The sequence below is a fragment of the Tasmannia lanceolata genome, unplaced genomic scaffold (genome assembly GCF_043159265.1).
Source record: "Tasmannia lanceolata isolate RefF3 unplaced genomic scaffold, GAP_Taslan_0.1 ptg000015l, whole genome shotgun sequence".
In the NCBI taxonomy this organism is placed as follows: Eukaryota; Viridiplantae; Streptophyta; class Magnoliopsida; order Canellales; family Winteraceae; genus Tasmannia; species Tasmannia lanceolata.
In genome coordinates this window covers 56,615,001-56,639,823 of record NW_027518692.1, presented here as the reverse complement: position 1 = coordinate 56,639,823, position 24,823 = coordinate 56,615,001, and the positions used below count along the sequence as shown (strand labels likewise).

At 37.5% G+C, this 24,823-nt stretch overlaps 2 protein-coding genes and 1 long non-coding RNA gene across 5 annotated transcripts in view; all 3 read left to right on the top strand.

Annotated features, from left to right (window-relative positions):
• Positions 1–307: 307 nt before the first annotated feature.
• On the top strand, positions 308–5,048 carry LOC143846225 (uncharacterized). Of its 2 annotated transcripts, XR_013234705.1 has the most exons (5): positions 308–524; positions 2,684–2,763; positions 3,526–3,624; positions 3,838–4,510; positions 4,762–5,048. It is a non-coding gene; the product is annotated as an uncharacterized LOC143846225 (long non-coding RNA). The 2 variants fall into 2 exon arrangements; XR_013234704.1 differs by having other exon boundaries at positions 3,838–5,048.
• A 4,230-nt stretch (positions 5,049–9,278) lies between these two features.
• On the top strand, positions 9,279–17,682 carry LOC143892584 (peroxisomal 2,4-dienoyl-CoA reductase [(3E)-enoyl-CoA-producing]-like). Its single transcript, XM_077397307.1, has 5 exons — positions 9,279–9,605; positions 13,107–13,266; positions 14,259–14,428; positions 14,613–14,835; positions 17,314–17,682. The coding sequence occupies exons 1-5, from the start codon at positions 9,420–9,422 to the stop codon at positions 17,466–17,468; spliced, it is 894 nt and encodes a 297-aa protein (XP_077253422.1). The 5' UTR covers positions 9,279–9,419; the 3' UTR covers positions 17,469–17,682.
• Positions 17,683–21,141: 3,459 nt separating this feature from the next.
• Positions 21,142–24,823, top strand: part of LOC143892582 (DEA(D/H)-box RNA helicase family protein) — a 16,383-nt gene continuing 12,701 nt past the window's right edge. Inside the window, exons 1-5 of one of the 2 annotated variants that reach the window (XM_077397305.1) lie at positions 21,142–21,307; positions 21,977–22,017; positions 23,521–23,659; positions 24,031–24,154; positions 24,277–24,346. In XM_077397305.1, coding sequence (XP_077253420.1) covers positions 23,524–23,659; positions 24,031–24,154; positions 24,277–24,346 — 330 coding nt within the window. In that variant the 5' untranslated portion in view covers positions 21,142–21,307; positions 21,977–22,017; positions 23,521–23,523. The remainder of the gene's footprint in view (positions 21,308–21,976; positions 22,018–23,520; positions 23,660–24,030; positions 24,155–24,276; positions 24,347–24,823) is intronic. The other variant, XM_077397306.1, reaches the window with a different exon arrangement.

Genomic DNA, 24,823 nt, shown 5'->3' with positions numbered 1-24,823 from the left:
AGGTAAGCTTATTAGGTAACTTTATTATATTCTTCTTTATATGTACAAAAGCATGAGCGTTAAGTTATGATTCTTTTTTTCCCTATGCTTCCGTCATTCCTTTTCTTTACCTAAGAGAAATAACTGGGGGCATTTTTAAACATCCCTACTGTCATGCTTTTAATACATCTTAGATATATTAATATCTAGAGTAAGATATAATATAATAGCAAAAAGGTTTCATTTATTAAAGTATTGCATCCAATCCTATATCTTCTCAACCTAAAAGTTTTCTACTTCTTATAATTATTCATCTGTGGGTCTAATTTTATACTTTATCAGCATTGTAAAAGATTGTGGTGTTTGCCCTTTCATATAATGGTGATGACCTTCACAATTTTCTCCATATATACTTGCTTTGGTACAAGGACAGCTAATCTGCCAGCGATCTTCTGCCAATGAAAAACTTAATTACTATGGGTTTCGAAGTTTAGGGTGAAGATATCATGGCTATTCTTCTTTGCAGTTTCATGACTTCTTTTTCGGTATACTGAATTTTCCCCTCCTCTATTTTTTACTAATTTTCAGAAAGAAGTGAAATTACATCCCCTTTGTGATCAATAAGTATTTAACGGGCAGTACTTTTTCCTTTAACAATTGATTTCAGCTATTTGGACTCTTCTTTGGGCACTATAATTGGTATTGTATGCATATTACAGCAATGCCCCTATTTTGTCTTTTGTGTAATTAAACCTCAGCTTCATGCGAATTTACCAATATTTTTCTAAATCACTGATTCTACTACTATGTTGTCATTTCAATTATTTCGACATTTATAGGGAAAAGGCTCGAATGACAGTCCAGTCAAATGAATATATTGATCTATTCTTAAAGCAAAGAAAGTTACAACAACTTTTTAAGATGTGAACTGTTGAATTGATCGAAAAAAAGGTGTCATATACAATTAGGTGCATTGGGAGGCTTCATAGCTAGGTGGGAGATGCATACAGAAGTAGGTTGTTCAAAGGTGATCAGTATGGTTCCTAAGCAATCCTGCTTACTAACTGAGAATGCATATTATATTGTTGGAAGTTGGAACAATAAAACTATAAAAGTTGTGGCCAAAGGCTTTAAAGATTGAAGGATGGCTTTGGGAAGTGAGGAGCTCAGAATTAGTCTAAAGTCACATCATTTTTACCATGAGTAAGAGGGAATCAGTTCAAGCATATTCTTAGCTTTACGCATTTGTTCATTTTCAATTAGGGCCCATTTGGATGCCGAGAAGATTTTGATTTGCATTTCTCACATTTGCAGCCTTTTTGAGTTGTGATTTATCCGGATCAAATCTTTGGATTTCCAAATCAGCGACTAACGGTGAAAAAATTAGATTTCCAAATATGCTGTGGAAATAAGTAATTGGAAATCCACAGATGTGACAGTTTCCTTCACCCTCTTTGCTCCTCAACCTCTCCCCTCCAGTAGGAAGTACCATTTTCCATCTCCGTCAACCTCAACATGAGCTGGCGGATCTATTCATTTTGTATTCAAAACTCAATTCCAAATCCAAATACAAAATATGAGGTATCCAAACAGGCCCTTAGTGTATTATGAATTTCTGGTTCCTAAGTAAGAAATCTGTGTAGCATAAAGAGAATCATTTCTGTATCCACTGAACTCAATATAAACTGAGTCTCTTTTTATGGGTTTGTTACCCTCATATATCATTTCTCTTTAATATCCATGCTGAAATTTCAATTGACTATGGATTCAAAGTACTTTCTAAACCCAATATAATTCCAGGAAATGGTCCTAAAAAATTTTAATTTTCCAATTTCTCATCATTTCCCTAGAAAGGTTTGGGCCTCCTGTGGGTCTAAATAAATAAATATTGTGAGTCTACCTCTGACGGGGATCAATAAAGGAATGGTTTATCCCAGGCAAGAGGGCTGATATGTGTACCTCAGAACATTATTATTCCTTAGTGTGAACTCAAGAAACCCACAGGCTGATGGTTACACCTTCTGTCTGTTGGGAGAGGAGAAACAATTCAGTTCAATACCTCTAGAAACTTGGTCAATTTCACTTTGTCTTTATTTTCCAAACGGATTCCCATGTTGGAAGTGTTTTCCTATTATTATATACCATATTGTAATGTGGTTTAAATATATGCAAATATTCTACTAATGGCAACAAGCTTTCTTAAAAAGAAGAAAACTATGTAAAAGGAAAAATGAAAAGCCTAACTACTCTTTAGTCTAAATCCACCTAGAGCTGGAAGAGGTAGAAAAAAGTCAAACTGTTTCCAAGGGCAGGTAAGCAAAAAAATTACAGACGAAAGCTACTTTCACGTTGCAGAAAAGAGAAAGTGTTATAACTGCAGGGCAATCTGAGACTGGCTACTTTTTTTGTTGGAAATATTGAGGTCTCTATGTATCTTTTTGGGAAAGATTTTTTCATTTGCTTTTGTTCTTTACTTCCATTTAGTTTGTTTACTATTTTACGGATTTCCCTTCGGTTCATACATCCTTTAGCATAGAGAACACCTTTTTTTGTTGTTTACTTCCGTTGGTTGGTATGTTATTGTTGATATAATCCATCATATCCCATGCTTTTCTTTAGTGTATTTTCTTTTATAAAGATAGTTAGGAAAAATATGCAGATGACAAATCTCAATGCTGATGGATTTGATTAAAATAATATGCAGATGGGAGCATGTGAGCTTGAAAATCCTGGTAACACCAGTCATTCAAAGTCAGTTTTATTGACATTTCAAACCTATTATTAGTAAGTTATAAATTTAGCCTTCTGTTTACATGGACGTATAATCTTCTATCCGTAAGTCATGTGTCATGTACTATATTGGATTTTTTTTCTTTTGAATGCTTTGCATCTTGCACGTACTCAGCACCTTGAGGTTAATGAGTATTTTTTAGATATATTTCTGCCTTTTAGCTTACACAGATATTACATCTCCTCTCTTCCCTTTTAGGTAATATTAAAAGTTGTTTCATATTTAACGTATTGATTCTCTTAATATCTTTTGCTATGGTATGGTTTGAGAGGGTATGTTGAAAAGAAGTTTAAGGTACTTAAAATTTTCCGAATTTGCTCTCTTTTCTTCAAAAGAAAGAAAATCAGGTGTCGTTGAACCACATGGTAGTCCAATAAACAGCACACTTGACTCCTGTGAAAATGATAGTGTTCATTTGTTTAGGGTAATCCAATCCGGTAAATGGCTAAATGCAAATATTTGGGTGCTGCATGGCCAATATTCGAAACAGGTTATTCATACAATCTCTTATGACCTTCTTCTTCTTATTGTGGGATTTGTGCATGAAATTACTATTTTCTGATGTCTTGCCCTCAGAAATTAATTGATGGCTCTTCAATTAGCTTCATGCACCCTTTTTGCTTCCTATACTGACAATCAGTACAATTTTTCTTCCTTTTTTTGAAGAACATATAAACCACTATAAATATATTCTATTGTACATTGCCCACTGTCCATAGAACATGATTTTGGTTTCTTTATGTTTTTGAATGCAGGGTTTTCAACCTTCCGTTTTAACAACATTCATCTCCCATTTTAAATTATCCGCAGCAAACAGGCAATGGCGAATCCCTAAAGAAGATTCAAGCAAAATGGTACCAAGGCATCCCACCGTGTCCTCTCACATATTTTGACGAATAATATTTTTCTTGGGACTGAGAACTAAAATCATAGTGGGAGCTGCTTACTTTTGCATGTCAAACAAATAAATGTAGAAAGTAGCAACCTGCACGTATTCATGTATTTAAGAATCTTAGTGGGCGCTGCTTACTTTTGCATTGGCCTCTACTGACCCCTGTGCTTTCTAGGTAAAGTTTGAAACCACCAGTTGGAAAAAGCACTAGAAGAGTCAGCAATCGACGTGGAGGAGGCTAAGGCCTGTCCTCTGGCTATGGCTTGAGGTGGAAAATGCTTGTTATCAAGATGTGTTTGATTACCAAGAAATGTGTATGATCCACTGGTTCAGATGCACTCTATTTTGTGGACGAAAGATTGTGGAAGGTGTGATCATGAAGTGGGTTTTAATCAGGCTTTCCTATTCGAGGAAGATGAGGAGCCATCTCTTACATGGAGCATTTCCATCAGTGTGTTGCTTATTGCATATGCGAGTGGGAATTTACTAATATGATGGCATCACCAATGAATATGAAGTCATATCACTTATTTATTTATTTTCTTTTTTTACAATTCTAATGCATTCTTGTATGTATCATTTGCTGCTGCTTTTTTCGCCTTGTGTGCAACAAGCTCTGAAGCTGAGGGAGAGGTATTCTAACCCTAAAAAATGAGTAGGGGTTGGCATCAAATGAAGAGGGAACTTTCAAAAGCTATGACACATTTCAACTATTCTGTTGATACATTTGAAATGTTAGACGGTGTAAAGAAAATGTTTTTTGCTTGTAGGTGATGAGGCTTGCTTGTAGTTGATGAGACTGTTGACTGAGTGCGACTAATGATCTGCCTCCAACTCTCAAGATTATAGTAATTTTCTTCTGTGCACTTTTCAAGCAGTACCTTCACTGATTACTCTCAGTGTGATAAAATTGAAGTTGTACTTCTCTAAGCAGGGTTAGAGTCCTTTTAGTCTTTTGAGTGGCCACTAAACTCTAGGACTTTCTTTTACTATTTCTGTTACTTTTGATGTTTCTTTTCCTTGTTGAATTCCTTACAGCCCATGTCATTTTCATAACTGGTCAGTATTTTTGTGGTGGTAATAATGGTATACATGACAGCAAAGAAGGATGCCATTGGACACAATTAGACAGTGGATATTCGTTTCGTTTCCACAATCGAGGGCTTCAGTTTAAGAAATGCCATCATTGTACAATTAGAACCAATTCTTCCTGGGTCCGCAGCGAAGGTGGGAAGTGAGCCTTTTTCTGTAACACATTGAGTTGTCAAAGTTGCCACAATATAAAGCTCTGTATTCTTCCATTGCGATATTGTGCAATGAACACTATAGAAACCATGCTCTTAAATATCTTAGTGGCACGTGCATTTTTTCTAGTACATATAAAAACCAAGGTGGGTTAGGCCAGATTCCTCACGAGATAAAAAAGTAAGATATCCATCTCATACCTCACTTTATTTTTGTTTGTGTTTGATTTTAGGCAAAGTAGGACTGGTGGGATTTTAAAAAGAAAAAAAACAACTGGGTGGTGTTCACATTAGGGGTGGACATGGTTCCGGTTCGAACCGAGGAACTGAACCGAACCGGTATGGTTCGGTTCCGTTCAATATTTATATGGTTCGGTTCCGGTTCTGATATTTGGAACTGATGGAAATTCGGTTCGGTTCTGGGTTTGGGATCCCGGAACCGAGAACCGACCCTCACCTTAAAACCCAATTCCTCATCGCTTGATAAAATCACCCCACCCCCTTTTAATTCACCCCTCTTTAACGTGTTGCTTTGCCTTTAAAATTTTAATTCACCCCCCAAATTTGTGCTTGATTATTCCAAATTTGTGCATGTTTGTAAGTCATATATAATTTTTGCATTCCCCAAATTTGTGCAAATTTGTGCCTGATTATTCCAAATTCGTGCATGTTAGTCTTTGTAGTTCATATATAAACAGGACCGAACCGATTATAAATACGATTAGGCAAAATATCTACATTTGGTGAAGGTTGGGTAAACCCAGAATCGAACCGAACCGAGCCGATTATATATGGTTATGGTTCGGTTCGGTTCTGGTTTCAATTTCAGGGAACCGATTATATATGGTTCGGTTCTGGGTATACCCCAAAACTGAACCAAACCGAACCATGTCCACCCCTAGTTCACATGTCCAAAAACTGGGTGGTGTTCACGCTTCACAAGATAAAAAGCAGATGATTTTAGGGAATGAAAAGTTGAAAACAAAAGAAAAACTTAACCTTAGTTTTGAAGGGTGATCCGCGGGTGCAAGGGATCGAGCCAGACCCACCCGCTGGTCATGGGTACGGGCCGGGTGCGGGTATTATTTTTTTCTTTTTTGACGGGTACGAAAATTGGTACCCGTACCCGCAAAATTTAGACATAGAGAACATAGTATGAATACGCTGAAAATGAACTGAACGAGTTTGATCTAGGCGAACCCAGTTCCATGGGATTTCCTTATACCTAGGGCATTATGCGTCGAGCATTGACGAAGCACTGACCATGAAAATGGTCAGGGATAGTCAATGTCTTCAAGGTCCATTCAGGTTTCATCTTTCTCCAGACGAGCAAAACTAACTGGGGGGGGGGCAAGTATAGAGTGTTGCGCGTTAGCGTGATTATGGAGTTTTGAACCATACTAACCTAATAAGGGCGTTTAGGGGCTCAGAGCTAAACAATTATGAAGAACTATAACATTTTCGACCATTTTTGAAGGGAGGGGGCGGAAATAGCTTAATGGGTTTACTCAACATAGGGGTATTCCATTTTGTGAGACTTCTTAGAACGAACACATATAGGATCAATATTAAGGCCTAGGAAGAAAGATGGGGTGATATGTTGGCCAAGAATCATTCGATTCCGGTTTGAACATGGTCCAACCTGCGAGGTGCTGATAACTTCCTCTTCTCCTCTCCCTCGGGGGTGGGCTTACTCCCCCCTTGAAATATAACCAAAGATCAAAGAAGTTGACAGTACAAGTTCCTATAAACAAAGGCCCTGATCAGTCAAAGAAAAATTAAGGAACTGCTACCTGCTCCATGGTCTTTCTCTTTTGCTAGATCTAGAGAGATACTACGAGTCTCCTCCCTGTTGATTACTTAAAAGTTTTAATTCACCACTACTCTACGAGATAACTGAATGCAACAAAACTTAATTGTTCTAGATCCATAAGTATCTTTAGGGTTCCGCCAACAAAAGCTAAATCATTGATTTCACTTGTGCCACATCCATTCAATTGTATCTATGCGACCACAAGTTTAGCCAAATGCCTTTGGAAACACCTTCATTGGATTGTCCTTGATTCATGAAGCCTCTTTATGATTCTACCAATAAAACTAGACGACTTGGACAGATAGGCGCATATACATTCTTGCGTACTCTCTCTGAATACGGTTGACACTCTTATAATTTATATCCCCGTTGACATCTTTTATATTCCCGTTATGTACTCTCTCTGAAGCATAAAGTTACACTTAATTCACATCAATCACCATGCTTGTGAAAATGGCGAATGCTCGACTCAAAAAGAAGATCATCCATACTTGGACATATGATAATGACGATCAAAATAGAAACTATTTATAACAGTTCAAACCCCTATCATAAGGCCGGTATATTACTTTCTTCTATGCTGAACTTACATATATTATTATATAGTATATGTCCTTTGAATAACATTTTCAAAGAAGATACTCACTTACATCTTATATCACTAGTTTTTTCTATTAGGGCCCAATTTGTTTAAGATCATGAAAACCGATTGTGAGTGCCAAACCAATTATTTGACTCAAAATAACATTTAATTTGAGTCCAATAATTGGTTCCCATTATTTTAAATGAGAGATAAGAGATTATAAATTACCATGTAGGAACAAAATGTCGTTCTTCTGGGCATAGGATATAGGAGGTTATAAACTTAAAGAACATTAATGATGAGAGCTCCAACAATACATGCAATCTGAGAGTTTTTATATTGTGTAGGCCTATATAGTCCGGTATTTTTCAAAAGCACCATAGGACGATCCAAACCGCGCATTATTTAAGTTGTGTCGCAAAAATCATTTCCATGGGATGATTAGGACTGTCAATAGGGATGGGCAAGCTCGAAGCCCGCCCGTTCGGCCTGCTAAAAGTTCGCCCATAATTAAAATGAGAACAAGCCAAACCAAACTTGGTCAAAAGTTGAAGCCCGAACTCTAATTTGAGCTGAGCTTGATCAAGGGTCGTCCAGTCCGTTATAGGCCCGAGCCCGATAATATATGTACTATATAATTTTTTAAGATTTTTTATGCCCTTAAAAATCAATAGATATTAATTAAATACGTTACTTAAACATTAATATTCTATAGACTATAGTTCGACATTAAATAGGTTGTTTTTCTTTCTTTATTTTGCCCCTCTTCAGCCCACTCCATATGAACGGTTTGGATCATCGTATCCTAAAGGCTACAGTTCGACCTCTGATTCATTAAACGAATAAGATAAAATCTGGCAAAAAATCAATCGGTGTGGCTTTTCTCACATGCCATAGCCAACAAGTTTAATGGCTTTCTATGAAATTGGCTTTTCTGTGCTTGGCTTAGTCTTTTCTCGTGCAGAAAATAAGAGGTGATGGGCAAGCCCGAACTTGGCCCGAAGCCCGTTGTGGAGTTTGGGCAAGCAAATTTTCTAATTTAGTCAGGCCCGAACTCGGCCCAAAGCCCGTTGTATAGACATGGGTTGAGCTTTAGCACCTTAGGCCCGCCCAAGCTCGGCCTGATTGACAGTCCTAGGGATGATCCTAACCCTCTGACCTATAGACGTTTCCATAATACTTAATTCATCCATAGATCAGAGGGCTTGGATCATCCTATAGAAATAATTTTTTTAGGGCAAAACCTATTTAAGTTGTGGCCCATCAAATGGACGGTTTGATGGGCCCCAACAAAAAATCTTAGCAAATGAATGGTTCAGATCAATAAAGACGGGAGAGGCCCAAAATCCGTCACGAGTCCCATCAAAATCTCTTAACACCAAGGTCTACCTCTTTTTCTTTCTTTTTTTGGGAAAATTACATTTACACCCCCTGTAGTTTCTGACAGATCCACTTCTACCCCTATAGTTTAAAACACGACAAATACACCCCTGTAGTTTCAATTTGTCTAAGGTAGGCCCCCTTAGCTGAAGATTTGTCCATAGAAGGGTTAGGATGATCCGATGGAGCTGATTTTTTGGGCACACCCTATCTATGTCAGGACCCATCAAATGAACGCTTTGGATCATCCAAACAATGTCGGCCCACATTATTTGGATGATTTTTTGGTAGTGTTTGGATTCAGGTATGGGCCCACATTATTTGGATGATCCAAAGAGCTCATTTGATGGGTCCTGACATAGATAGGGTGTGCCCAAAAAATCAGCTCCATTGGATCATCCTAACACTTCAATCTATGGACGAACCTTCAGCTGAGGGGGCAAATCTTAAACAAATTGAGACTACAGGGGTGTATTTGTCACGTTTTAAACTATAGGGGTGAAAGTGAATGTGTTAGATACTTAGAGGGGGTGTAAATGTAATTATCCCTTGTTTTTTTCTTTTTTGTCATCGGTACCAGAGTATACCTTGACCAATACTCCCGATATTTTGGGACCCAATTTTAGAAAATTCAACTCTGTTTTTATCAGATTCTTGTCTGATGTTCATACAAGAAAACATATTCCAATTTTTTTTCTTCCTCTCTCATTCTCTCTGTAGAAGGAGAAATCTTGTCTATGGATTCTCCCTTCAAGTCTGATGTTCTCAAAGGGAAGGTTGCCCTTTTGACAGGCGGTGGGTCCGGAATCGGATTTGAATTGTCGGCCCAATTCGGAAAACATGGAGCCTCTGTTGCAATCATGGGCCGGCGCAAACAAATCCTCGATGATGCTGTTTCCGTCCTCCGATCTCAGGGAATTCAAGTAATTTTCTTTTGGTTTCTTTTAAATTTTGGATCTGTTTTGTATAACTTTGAGGTTTTTTGTATGATTAGTCTCATTTGGGCTGATTCTGTTATATGGGTATTTCTTCAGGACTTGGTTTTGGCTGGTTTTTTGGGGTTTCTGTATGATTCGAGTTTTTTTTTGGCTTGATCATGTTTTTTCGTAAATGGGTATTTCTTACATTTGGAATTCCTGTGGTTTTTGGTATTGAAACAACCGGGGTTTGGTTGATTTTTGGGTGTTAATTTCGAACTTTAATCAGGTGGTAAAATTCTAGCAGATTGCTTGCATGCTTTGCTTTGATTAGGATTATGGTTTCAGAAAGGTGCTTAGGGATTCATAGGGTAACACAAAATGCATCATCTTCTATTTTGTAGCACCTTGTATGGTTGATTATGGAGAGGAAGTTATTAATATTGATGGATGTTCAAAGCTCTCAGCAAGTGCTATTTTTGTTGAATCCACGATAAGTCTACCAAAACACATGCCATACTCATTGTGAGGCAAACATTGTGATGAATCCTCTTTCTCAATCATGGGGTTATAGAATCTCACAAATCGTATTCCTGGTCTTATGTTCTTATGTTCCCTTAGCACACTTGATCCAGATATGAACTTAGACCTTAGAAAGCTTGTTTTTCTAGCTACATATCCAGAGTCTCCCTTCCATAGATTTATCCTACAACAAATTGGTATCAGAGCCTATTTTAAAACCCATAAGATTTGAGCTCGGTGTTGTGCCCAAATCACTTCCAACGAATAATTTTCCCTAAGGTTCAAAACATGTGGTTTTCTGTAAAAAATCCTCCCCAGAGTTGGTCCTCTGTCTAGAGGACAGTCCTTCTTGGCATCAATAGATGGAAGAATAACACAAGTTCATTTTGGCTATTATCGCAAAGTCTCAACATAATCAACTCCAAATTTCTGACGGAATCCCTCGACAATTGGCCCAACCTTAAAAGTCTATGCTTAACAATATATACCAATTCGCACCAAGCCACATGTTTATCCTATGGAAGAGGAAACAACTCCCATGTTTCATTTCATGGAAGACCATCATGTTGCATATCCTTCCTCCAGTAAAGACAACATAGAACGTAGATAACTGATTTGTTGCCTAACATATGCTATGCTGGAAACTATTCCATCTAAGAAGGAAACAGAGCATGTAGGAGACAAAATGACTCATGGTTGATTTAAGTTTGCTTTTTTTAAAAGAATCTAAATCAATAATTTAGAAGATATGAAATAAGAGGATTTATCTCTTTTTGATGCTCTTCCCCCTTAATTCTTTTTTGTTGTATCTTCTCTCAGTTTCCTTTTTCTTTCTTTCGCTTTGTATCTTGACCATCTCGGTCGTTTCTTTTAATGTATTTGGCTACCTTTTTTAAAAAAAAAAAAAATGAAATAAGAGGATTATGAGTTACATGAGAATCATATTTTCCTGAATTGTTAGGAACTGTGGGTTTATCATTTTTCCTTCACTTGTACTCTCCCTCGAGACAAATTTGAATCACATGACCCTCTACCACATGGGAAAAAATATGAGATACATTCAAAATACCAAACATCCACAAAAACAAATAATTACCCTTGAGATGCATACAAATTCTGATCATATCTATATCCTTTCTTTTAGTATCATAACCTATAAAAACATAATATATTGAATGTTTACTTAGTTTATTAGTACCAGAAGAAAAATCATAAATGAATGAGAAACATAGGGAGGTAAAATCAAACTTGTCTGAATTATGGATAAAGCACACTATAGAGAGTTCTGCTATCAAGGGCATAAGGTGATAATTGTTGATCTAGTATTAGAAGCTCCTGAGAACATTCATACCGGCGAGAAGAAATCAGTTACTTAAAAAGAAGTTTGGTCTTTAATTCTGCAACACCATTTGGTGATTCAGAACATTCATACAAAATCAACAAAATTTTTTTTTTTTTTATGGTCTTGCATTTTGGTGGATTGCTTTGTTCTATTCTCTTTTATATTTCTCTTTGGTTTTTCTGGATCTATTTGTGAAATATTTAGTATGGAACGATCTTTTTTTTTTCTTTTCAATGGTTTGGTGATTCTGCCATTAAAAAAAATGGTTTGGTGATTCTGTATTCTATGGAGTTGATCTTTCTATTCTATGATTTGGTCACTCTAATTCTGTGCAGTTTTTTAGCCAGTCCCATTCATACTAAGGTTTGCAGGTTTGAAAATTTTGCTTTCCCATTATCTTCTTCTCTTCCTATTTTATATTATTGCTTTGCTGATTTGCAGCGATTGTTGAGAAATCGGGTCGGGTTGACCCTTTTGGGATCGAGAGTTGGGTCGGGTTAGGGTTGGAAAATTAGTTCTCTGGGTTGGGTTCGAGTTGGCCACTCTCCCATGAAAATTGCCAAAACCCCAAGAAATATTAAAAAAAAAACCAAGATTCTTCTCCATTCAAATCGTCAATGCCAATTTTTCTTTAAGCTCTCAAAACCTAACTCCCCACCCTTCCCCAATAAATTCACACTATAGATCTATTCCCCATCTTTCTTCTCATATCCTTTTTGTCCCACATCATTTTTCTTACCTTCTTCCTTAATTTATTGTCCATATTCTCTCACGGCCTCTATCCCCTCCATTCCCTTTTCTCTTCTCCCTCATCTTGTGACAATCAAACTCACCAATAGTAATTTCATTCTGTAGAAAGGCCAAATACTCTCGATTGCATATGCTCGGGCATTCTGGGCCCTACATTGCTTGAAAACCATCATACAATTACTATCAAAAGATCTGAATGGTAAGATCGTGCCATTGAAGTGCTTTGAATTTTAGTGGGAGTTCACACTTAATTGTCTGCCTTATGGAGAATGGCTGTTTATATTTATTATGTTGAAAATGCACCTTTTATTGCTCGAGTTTAGTCTGCTTAATTGCTTTGTAGTTACCTAAGAAACATCAGAATGGAAGTTAATCTTTTTCATGGCTCTTCCTTTCATCATTATGTATAAGCAGATTATAATTGCTCCTGCATCTCTCTGGTGATTTGGTTCCTTTATCTTCACCCAACAATTACGTTCTGAACTGTACTCATAATCAAATTAATCACACTTCTCAAAATTTAAAGTTTCAGCTATTTTATGGGGGATTTGCTAGGGCCAATCGCAAGAGGCATTTCACGGAACATCTGTTGCAGGAGAGAGCAGATGACAAAATCTGTTGGAAAGTGAGCCTATGTGGCTGCTCTCTCATGCAACAGATGTTCCGTGAAATGCCTTTTGTGATGGACCCTAGCAAATCCCATTTTATGGTAGCTAGTTGAAGGTTCTCCCGTGACCTACTTTATAAGCATAGCACCGACTCAAGTTAGCATTCTGAAGTATTAGCTAATATACCTATAGGTAACAGGATTCTAGGATTCCTGGGTTTCAAATCAAATGATTAGAGTACAAGACATGACAGTGAATTTGTGTTTGCTACGTGTTATGTTGCAGGCAATTGGGCTTGTGGGAGATGTTCGCAAGCAGGAAGACGCAGCAAGAGTAATAGAATCAACTATTAAGCATTTTGGAAGACTTGATATACTTGTGAATGCTGCGGCGGGCAATTTTCTTGTTTCGCCAGAGAATTTATCCCCTAATGGCTTCAAAACAGGTTATGCATCTCACGTCTCAACAGCATTTAGAGATGGCGGCATGATATAAATTGACACTGTTGATCTAAAATATAGTCTTTAAATTTCATAAAAAAAAAACTTCTTACAGGTTATGAATGTCTGATGATGGAATCATGATGTTGAGAAGTTCATTTCTTTAGCCAACCCGTAACCAACATTTCTGGTTACCTATCTGTTTTAATCCACCATAAAGAAGCCTTAGGGCATGTTTGGAATGTAGCATATTTCAGGGATGGAGATATGCACGTGGTCCCATGTGCAAGTAAATTTGAAACATCTCAGATCTGTTCTTCATTTCATAAATGGGCGACATTTTGGCATGTGCACCACATGAGCTGTTTAGTGAGCTGTTCTTACTTTATTTTGCAAATGCTCGACTTTTTTGCATGTGCACCCATAGCAAAAACGGCATTTTTTCTTCTTCCAAAAACGCCGTTGAAAACTCGTTTTAATGGTTTGCTGTTTAAAACTTTTACAGTGAAAAAAACTCCATTTTTGGAGGAAAACGTTTTAAACGTATAAACACGTTTTTTGGCCAGCTTTCCAACTTTACCCCTACTGTATTCTGTAAATTACAAAATTTTAAATGCATTTTTTTGTGTTTCCATTTTTTTGACCACGTTTTTTTGAACCAAAACCGTGTTAAACTCAAACTTTTTCTGCCCTGTTTTACTGCCAAATCACATTTTGCTAACTATTTGTGCACTCCATGATGCAATTCCTTTTACAATTTGCATGAACAGTAAGCTGTTTAAACATCCTATCGCTCCATTCTATTCTCAACTCTACCTTGAATGTATTGTGTCCCAAACAGAGTATAATTACTCTATAATCAACTTATTGTAATAGCATAATCCAATTTTCCCACTGTGAACTTGGTTTTTGCTATTGTTAAATGCTATACATATGGATGCAGGACATGAAAAGTCTTAAACTGAATAATTCCTTTGTTTCTCATCCATCTGTGCAGTTTTGGACATTGACTCTGTGGGCACATTCACAATGTGCCATGAAGCACTAAAATATCTGAAGGAAGGAGGACCAGGTAAAGGTCCTTCTGGTGGTGGTCTTATTCTGAATATAAGTGCGACTTTGCATTATACAGCATCTTGGTATCAAATTCATGTATCTGCTGCCAAGGTTTGTCAAACATTCCATTTTCGTATAGGACTTTAAAATCTACCTCAATTTGGTTCACAATATATATATATATATATATATATATATATATATATATATATATATATATATATATATATATATAATGGTATTTTTATTAGATTTTTTTGTTTCACAATATATTAATATATTCTCCGTTCATCAGGCTGCTGTTGACAGCATTACAAGGTCCTTGGCGCTGGAGTGGGGGACTGATTATGATATAAGGGTCAATGGGATTGCACCGGGACCCATTGGAGACACTACCGGCATAAGGAAACTTGCACCAGAGGAGATGAAGGGTGACCCTAGAGAATCCATGCCTCTGTTTAAACTGGGGGACAAATGGGATGTTGCTATGGCTGCACTCTACCTGGCATCAGATGCAGGTTGGTGATCTTATACAATTGAATTATTTCTACAGCTGAGTAATATTTGCTCTTTGATTTTTCATCATACTTTTTAGAAAACTCCTGGTTGCATTTGCATTTACAAAAATGCAAGCATGCTAAAATCATATACAATTGAATTATTTCTACAGTTGATTAATATTTTCTCTTTGATTTTCATCATACTTTTTACTCTCGGTTGCATTTGCATTTACAAGAATCTAAGCATGCTAAAATTTTCTAAGAATCATAACGATCCTGATGCCCTCCTCTCATAAAATAACTTATTAGTCAATTACTTATATAAATCCTCCATCGTGATACCATATAAAATCACTCTAATCTTTCTTGGAGTTATGTAATTGTTGAGAAATTCACCTGACAAAAACCGATACAATTGTGCGCAAAAAACAGAATAGTAGAAATAAACAAACCACAAGATCCACATCGAGTTTTTATATGGTTCGGCCAAAATGCCTACGTCCACGGGTGAGAACACGATCTTCACTATTAGAAAACAAAATTACAAGGATTACAACGGATTAACCCAAACCCCCAAACCACAACTCTTTCCTCTCTTCTCAAAGAAGACTGCACTTAAAAAGAAACCAAGAGAGAGAAAAACCCTCTCTATTTCTCAACACGAGAAATATCCAATAACAAACTCTTTTTCTCTCACCACATGCCAAGAGAAAAGTTCCTCACATTTTTCTCCCCTCTTAGCCTTGTTCTTTTCTTATGTTAATATTGAGCCCTCTATTTCATAGGAAACTCTATCAGTGGGAAACAAGGCATCTTTTCCAAGAGTAACTAATTACAGTAGACTGAAAAAATTGGTTCAATTTGTTATACATATTTAGGAAAGAACCATTATCTTCCGGTCTTATTTTAGTGCTAAGAAGTCGTCCTTACCTTGGTCAAAATGCAACTCTTTCCAAATATTCGCTTTTCAGTTCTAACAATCTAATAAGAGGATGTTAACCACAAAATAAGAGCAGGTTGGTTGAAGTGGAAGCATGCTTCAGGAGTTCTGTGCGACCGTAAAATACCTGGCCATGCTGTACGGCTTAGAGTGTTGGGCCACCAAGAAGCAGCATGTGCATATAGATGAGTGTAGCGGAGATGTGAATGCTTAGATGTATATGCGGCCACACAAGGTTAGATAGAATTATAGATGAAGACATCAGTAAAAAGGTGGGGTTGGCACCAATTAAGGAAAAGATGAGAGAGCACCGCTTAAGATGGTTTGGGCATATCCAACGTAGGCCTTTGGATGCTCCAGTGAGAAGAAGTGACTCGTGCCAAGTTGATGGAGTAAAAAGAGGTAGGCGCGGACCGAAAACAACTTGGGTAGAAACAGTGAGGAAAGACTTGATGGCTAGGAAAATAACATAGAACATGACCTTGGATAGGAGAGAATGGAAGAAAATGATCCATGTAGACGAACCCCTAATGTCAGGATTAGACGTAGTCAATTTGAGTCGGGTAGATTCTTTCACCTTCTTCATGAAAATTTTCTAAATGATTCATTAGCCGACCCCAACTAGTTTGGGACAAAGGCTTAGTTGAGTTGAGTTGAGTTCTAACAGTCTGATGAAAGGGGAAAAATGAACTGGCGTCTCTCAACTTCTGTTGCCTTATATAACATACCCTAGTCCCATGCATTTCATTATTATTCCCTCTATGCATTATTTCTATATGTGTCTCCTGTGAAATGATTCCTAGGAACTGTGTTTTCTGGAGAAAAAAAAAAGCGGCTCTATCTGCTTTCCAGCGAAATGAATCATAGGAATTATGAAGTGGAAATCAATTTTCTGAAAAAACACCATCTTGAGGATTTTGGTGCATTTCATGGTTTCTATCAAGCTGCAACGAAAACTGAGATTCACAAATCTATTAAAAGTGACATGAACAACCCTGTTGCCCCTTCACTCCATAACCCACCGACAATTTGGTTTTTTACCAAGATCTGGCTGAAAAATTAATATTTGAGGGCAGTTTTGACGCTTATATTGCTTCTGTTAGTCTGTTCTTTCTCAAATTGCATTTTAAAGAAGCTGTTTTGGATTTAAATTGCTCGACAATTGACAGCATAAAGCGAGGATTATATGGATGCTAAATCGAATGCCAGGAATGCCCAATGTATCACATCTCATAGTTCCCCTAGCGAATCTAGGAAGATCCTTCCATGTCTAAAAGTAATATTTCTTCCCAAATAAGACAATTGAAAGGATAATATGGAAGTCTAAGCATGTACTGATTGACTATTAGAGTTTCCACTATGAAGAAGTTCAGTGACTCCTTTCTGATATAGTTTCTTTTTTTGGCATGCTCTTGGAGTTAGTTCTACAAATTTTATTCATGAACTGTGTAACACCCCCATGCTTTCCAAACTCTCTTTGTAGAAGTACTTGTTCCTTTGTTTTCTTGTTGCCAATAATATCATTTGAGATCTCATCAATCTATTTTTATGTGAAGGTAAATACGTCAACGGAACGACACTAATTGTGGATGGAGGACTCTGGCTAAGCCACCCTCGCTTCATCCCTAAAGAGATGGTGAAGGATTTGTCTCGGGTTGTCGAGAAGAAGTCGAGAAAAGCACCGACTGGTGTTCCGACCAGCAAACTGTAAACTTTTATCCCCTTTAATGGTGTTTTTATTTGGGTCTGATATCCATTGATTGGGTAGCGTCGATTGGTGTTTCAGTAAGGGATTATTACTGTGATGAATAATTATTAGAGGATCTTGACATTAATTGGATGTTTTCTCAATGTTCTCTGCCATCAACTTTGATCCAATTGGTTAGCATTGAGAAACAAATATATTCAGATACATATTCAAACTAGAGCATTTGAACTCAATTGCAAATCTATAAAGTTGACAAACTCTCTCTCTCTCTCTCTCTCTCTCTCTCTCTCTCTCTCATGTGATTTGGGCTTGATGACATCTTTAGGGATATTTTAGGGAAATGATTTCTGCGCTCAAATGTTTTGATAAACACGCGCTCCAATTTTTGTCGTGTAGTATTTAAAGTGTAGTATTTAAAGGGCTGTCAGAGGAATATCACGGTTCTCAAAAAGCTCTTAAAGCCTTTCAATGCTACACGACAAACATGTGGAGCGCATGTTTATCAAAACACTAGATCGCTGAAATCATTTCCCATAAATGTTATCAGCACTACTGTATTATTTTGATGCGGAGACTCCTCACTTTATTCAAAGTACGGTATGGCCCGTACCATCGGATGATCCAAATCGTCCATTAGATGGGCCACAAACTAAATAGGTTGTGCCCTAAAAATTATTTCCATAGGTTGATCCTAACCCTCCGATATGTAGAGGGTTAGGATCAACCTATGGAAATGATTTTTGGGGCACAACCTATTTAGGCTGTGGCCCATCTAATGGACGGTTTGGATCATCCTATAATGCGGGCCATACCGTACTTTGAATAAAGTAAGAGTGTCCTCATCAAAATACAGTAGTGCTGATAACATTTCCCTTTATTTATAGTTTCAAATATTTGTGACCGTGATCAAAGGGATATAATCAATATTTGGGGGTCGCAATACTAAGCCATTACGGTCTATCAAATGACCTTTTTGGCCCACGTGTAACATGTTGAAAGAATCAGGACTGTTGATCCAAAAGATGAACACTAGTCTGGCCCATTGCCATTGGCCACACCTTGATCGGATAATGTTTTCCTTTGATCTATTAGTTCTCATTCGGGACCCACTAAGAGAAGCTAAAGCTTTGATTTTTGTAGGCCCCAATTAGGTGATGGGTCGAGAAAATGATAAACAGGAGAAATTATATATTCACACCCTTTTCTTCCCTAGGCCAACCCGCTAGTGGGGTTTTTTCACTACAAGGGAGTGCCCAGGTAAGATAAGAGGGCGAATATATCATTTCCCTAAAAAAACTGCAAATGAAAATTTCATGTGCGCTGTAAAAATGCACTTGGCATTTGATAATGTAACATGTTTTTATGATGGAAAATATTAAAAAAAGGTGGCTGCTAGCCTTTTACTTTCCAGACCGACCGCTGTGGCCACTGTAGGGGTGCATCTTGGGTCGATTTTTACGAATTCGGGTTGAGCTTTTTACCATTAATTGGGTCGATTCCAATTCGTTTTGTAGCAAAAGCTCAACCCGACCTGGCCCAAATCGCACCCCTAACTAGGGGCCCACTTGTGTCATGTCTGTGTGATCAGATCCAACGGTCGGATTGACACCCGCAAGTCTCTGTGATCGGATCCATTGGTCCGATCGGCAACCACAAGTCCGACCAAATGACGTTGAGAATACTTCATCGGATGATCCCATTTCATTGATTTATCAAGCCCCATTTGTGTTGATTAGGGAACTCATCACTTGATTCATCAACCTCCCAGTCCCATGTTTTGATTAGGGAAAAAAGACGTAAACAAAATAGAGAGGGAAATGATATCCACATTCTCTCTTTTTTTTAAATCGGGGGAGTTCCTCACTTTACCACATGGAGACACTAATTTATCATGAAAAAAAATTCCTTGCTGCCAGACATGGCCTAAGGCCATCTCAAATCTGTATCTCCTCCCACCCGCCCTACGCATCTTTCACCACACGGAGACACTAATTTATCATGAAAAAATTCCTTCCTTCCAGACATGGCCTAAGAGTTCGAAATCACGGTAAAATTAGGGGGACATAGTTGGATCAGGTTGCCCAAGGCCTCAACCCTAACACAAACCCAAATTAACTCGGGTTGGCTCTTCCTAACCCTAACATAACCCAATCCAAAAAAATGCCAACCCAACCAGAGCTGAAATAGAATTGAACCCGGCCCACGTTGCATCCCTAGATGTATTAGGAACATTTGCCCAATGTCTTTAACATTAGCTAATACTGACAGATTTCTTGGATAACTTGAACAGTTCAGGGTTGCTCCTCTATAATCAATGAAAGATATCCATTGATCAACATAAACAAACTTCAGAACATGAATCCCAATACCAGATATAGAAATAGAATAGAAACAAGAGAGAAGGAAAAAAAGATAACAGAACCAGCATTCATTCCCAACTTTCAATCTCTCATTCCGCACAGGCAAACAAATGAGGAAAAAAAAAACATATATATATATATATATATATATATATATATATATATATATATATATATATATATATATATGAGGAATAAGATTGTACGCTCGACCGTACCTAAAGTTAGGTACGGTAGAGTGCCAAATCACATGGGTCCCACATTTTTGGTGAGCATCTAAACCATTCATTTGCAAGGCCCCATCATAGATAGGGTGCATACCAAAAATCAGCTCCATAAGATCATCCTAACCCATCCATTTGTGGAGGCCAAAATGGACAGACAGTGTTTGTCCACAAATCTGCCCATTTTGGCCTCCAATTTTGGAGGGGTTAGGATGATTCGATGGTGCTGATTTTTGGTATGCACCCTATCTATGATGAGGCCTTGCAAATGAATGGTTTAGATGCCCACCAAAAATGGGGGACCCATGTGATTTGGCACTCTACCGTACCTGGTGGAAAATGATTGTGAGCTTGAAGCTCATATAGCTTATATGAGCTTGAGGGCCCAAACACATGGGTCCCACATTTTTTGTGGTGATCCAAACCATTCATTTGCAAGGCCCCATCATAGATAGGGTGTGTACCAAAAGTCAGCTCCATTAGATCATCCTAACCCCTCGAAAAGTGGAGGGAAAAAATGGGCAGATTTGTGGCAAACAGTGTCTGTCCATTTTGCCATCCACTTTTGGATGGGTTAGAATGATCCAATGGAGCTGATTTTTTGTACACACCCTATCTATGTAAGGGCCTGTCAAATGAATGCTTTGGATCATCATAACAATGTGGGCCCACATGTATTTGGTCCTCAAGCTCATATAAGCTATATGAGCATCAACCTCACAATCATTTTCCTCTATATATATAAGCTGGATGGAAAAGAAGAGAATTTTTTGAAAATTCTACGAGAATTACACGTCGCTTTTTTTGACTTTTTTTAACGAATGCACCCATTCAATTCACATATTTTCAATCCTACCCCCTCCTTTATGCTTTTAACAAAGGCACCCACTAAAGCCATATAATTTCAATCTTACCCACCTCGGCTGTGTTCTCTTGTTTCCTTTCCTGTTGGGTTTCCGGGGAAACTCCTGTATTTTCAGCGGAAACTGATATTTGTGGTGTTCTCTTGGTTTCCTCGGAAACTATTTTATCAAACATGGAAAATGAAATAAATGACGTGGAAGAGACATTTCCGCGACTTTTCTCCCATCCCATTTCCGATACAGACTATCGGAAAACCCTACTTTCTCTAGTTTCCGCGATCGTAGCTGTGTGTGGAGAAAAAAAAGAGACACAAACAACTTTGTCGTCTCCATCCTCGCCTCGTCTTCGACCTCGCCTCATCTCCGACCTCGCCTCATCTCCGACCTCGCTCACGGTACGTCCTCTCACTCTCTCTTCTCTGTTTCTTGTCTCTCTTCCCCATTCTTTTTTTTTTTTGAAACCCTTGTGCTCATCTTCTCCAATCTGAAATAGGGTTTCTATAAACCTGATTTAGTAAATCTGAAATAGGGTTTCTATAAATAGCTCTGTAAAATTGATTTGAGAAATCCTATTTCGTGTTTTTGAGAAACCCTATTTGAGAATATTTACAGAGACCCTATTTCGGGTTTCATAAAATTGAAATAAAGTTTCATTTCTCCCTCTTTTCCGAGTCTAGAACCGATAATCCAAGCTCTAGGTTTGTTGGTTTTTTTTAAGATTTAGGGATTTTTTTTATTGGGGGTTTTGGTTGTTTTTATGGATTTTTTAATTCAAACTTTCTCTCTCTCCCTCTATCTTTCTCTCCATGTGTTGGTTTTTTCTTTTTACATATTTTTTGTTATTTTTTGCTTATTTGATATGGTTTTTCAGCAAAAGCTCAACCAGACCGGAATTTGATGTGGATTTTTTAAACTTTTTTAGTGCAACTCGGTGTTTTTTGGGGTTTAGTGGTTTATGGTAGTGAGATTCACATTTCTGATTTTTTTAACACAGAATTTGGGTTTAATGTATTAGTTACTCAGAATTTATTAAGTCATGATTTGTTTGATTTATTCTTTTGCAGTTAACCATCCTACTGTCGATTTCCTTCCTAACCTTCTTGAGGTTTGTTCTTACTTTGCGTGATATTGCGTTTAATGTGTTGTAAGCCCCATTCCATGTCGTGTTTTGGGCTTCTTTTATTTGTTATGTGTTGTTGGTTGTTATGTGTTGTAAGCCCCATTCCATGTCGTGTTTGGGGTTTCTTTTATTTGTTTCGTGTTATTGCTTGTTATGTTCAGCAATTGGTGCGAATTTGGGGCTTGTTCTTCTTCTTGTTGAGTACTAACCATTTGTTGTTAGATGGACGATCAGAGACTTAGAATCGAGGATGTTGGTTGTCTAATCGGAGGCTAGTTCTTCTTCTTCTTGAGTACTAACCCCATTCCATGTCGTGTCAAGTCTATGTTGGTTGCCTGATTTATATCTTGGTAACTCTATATTTGTGACAATTTTATGTCAAGTCTATGTTGGTTGCCAGATTTATATCTTGGCAACTCTATATTTGTGGCAATTTGATTGGCATTGTTATTGTTCAACTTCTGTTTGTTATGGTTTTTCTTATTTTGATTGACTTCAGAGGGTTGGACCCACTTATTTTATACTAGATTCTATGTTGGCAACATTCTACATGTCAGTTTGTCACAGTTTCTATTTAACAGGTTTCTATTGAGTTTCCCTGCAATGAAACACATATTTTTGTAGTTTCTATGAGGTTTCTGTGAGGTTTCTGTGCAACGAAACGCTCATCTGACAGGTTTTTGTCAAGTTTCTTTTCTTTCACTTTCCTTTCTGCCACATCAGTATCTTTCCCTTCACTTCCCTTTCCTTTCCTTTCCCGACGAGAGAACTGAGTAAAGATTTTGTATGAACAAGGGTTTAGGGTTTTTTCTATTGACTACTGTTTTTCTGATTTATGCTTGTAATGTGTTTACTAAACGAGCCGAACCCGAGCCCAACACTCTGCTCGGGCTCGTTCGTTTACGAAACGAGCCGAGCTTGGTTGAATTTTGGAGAGCCGAGCTCGAGCTCATGTATTAAGCTCGTCACGAACACCAGCCGATGCTCAAACTAAGCGAGCCGAGCCCGACTCGTTTGCAGCCTGCCAAAAGGGTGGTCGGGTAAGAAAAAAGGCTGAATAAATCATTTCCCTTTTGTCATCTTCGTGTGTGCAAATATTAAAACCTAGGGCTACCCTATTTCGAACTGAAGGGTTCTCTATTTCTTCCATCTTTTTCTTGAACCTTCTGCGCGTTAAAAGGTACTGTATTTAAATTTATGCGATTCCTGACCTTTTTTTCTTTCAGTATATTTTTAGGGTTTAGAAAATAACCCTACCTTTGATTCAACTAGCTTTTTTCATTCGGACCAGGGAGAGCATTCTGAGTTTCACCAATTTCAAAACCCTAACCCCTCTTTGCTCTCGAAAGTTGAAATTCCATCCATTGTGTTGGTTTTCTCTAGTACTGTTCTTAGTAGGAGTTTTCTTGTTTTCTTGTTTCTCCCCTCTCTGGTATTGTTTAATTGTGTAATCTATGGCTATCACATGGTTCTCTATTTGATGCTTAGGCGATGGCGGATGGTGAAGAAGAACTTAAAACTTTCAAAGATTTGGGTGTTTGCGAGCAATTGCTCGAAGCGTGTGAATCTTTTGGATGGAAAACCCCAACCAAGATTCAAATTGAGGCCATTCCTCATGCCTTAGAAGGTTTATGTTTTCTCTTTTTTTTTTTTGTTTACTTTGTACAGCTTTCTATGGATTCCTTGCATATTGTATTTACTATAATGGGTTTTTTTTTTGAGGAAATGTTATCAGCACAACCATGTTTTGATAATTGCACTAACTCATCTTGTCTTTTATTATTTAAAGAGCTGTCAAAGGTTATCTCAGTTGCCAAAGAGTTCTCACAAGCCAATTTAAAAGGAAAATACAAGCGGAGTTTGTGCAATTATTAAAACATGGTTGTGCCAATATCAGTAGCCCTTTTTTTTTTTTTGCCTTTTTTATAATTTTTTTGATGGGTTGTAGACTTGTAGTTAATGGGTTACTTTAATTTCCAAGTATCTAAACTGTACCAGGAAAGGATTTGATCGGGCTCGCACAAACGGGTTCTGGGAAGACTGGCGCATTTGTTCTTCCCATTCTGCAAGCGCTTTTAGAGAACCCACATGCATTCTTTGGTTGTGTACTTTCTCCCACAAGGTTTGTTTTCTAATCTGCGTACTGAATTTTTTCGTCATAAATTTCTTCTTGAAAGCTTGGCAGTCTATCTTGATGGGAGTAGTTTTGTTATGCTTTTCCATTGACTTGTCCTTTTGTTTCAGGGAGTTGGCTATTCAAATTGCTCAACAATTTGAAGCTCTAGGATCTGGCATTGGTGTAAAATGTGCTACAGTGAGTCTCTAGAATTCAGTCTAAATTTTTACATTTCACCTTCTTGCATTAGTAGATGCATTAACATTTTCTAACTTCTAAAATAATGATGACAAGTAACTTTTTTTTTGCTGCAAATATATGAAGGCATGTCACAAATCATGTGATTGTTAGGTTGCCTCATTATAGTTTTTTTTCTTCCCGATCAATAATTGTGTTTGTTGAGTTCATTATCATATTTTTGGTGTTAGCATAGATTGAATTGAGTTGTAAAACCCCACAACCAACATAGTTAATACATACAGAAACAAAAAAGGCAAAAGCAAAAACCTGCATACAATCTTCGCCAACTAAAAATACAAGGATAAGGAGGGGGGGTAATAAAAAAGCTCCATTTGATTTGCGTTGTAAGTTGTTAACTCAAATTTATCTCCCTAGATACAAGAGTCTAGGTACCCTTTTTCAATTATAAAAATTGAGTCCAAAATGTAGTGATTA

Coding starts and splice junctions, on each gene's coding strand:
- LOC143892584 (XM_077397307.1), top strand. CDS start 9,420: ATGGATTCTCCCTTCAAGTCTGATGTTCTCAAAGGGAAGGTTGCCCTT. Junction 13,267..14,258: donor CCCTAATGGCTTCAAAACAG/GTTATGCATCTC, acceptor CCATCTGTGCAG/TTTTGGACATTGACTCTGTG. Junction 14,429..14,612: donor TTCATGTATCTGCTGCCAAG/GTTTGTCAAACA, acceptor TCCGTTCATCAG/GCTGCTGTTGACAGCATTAC.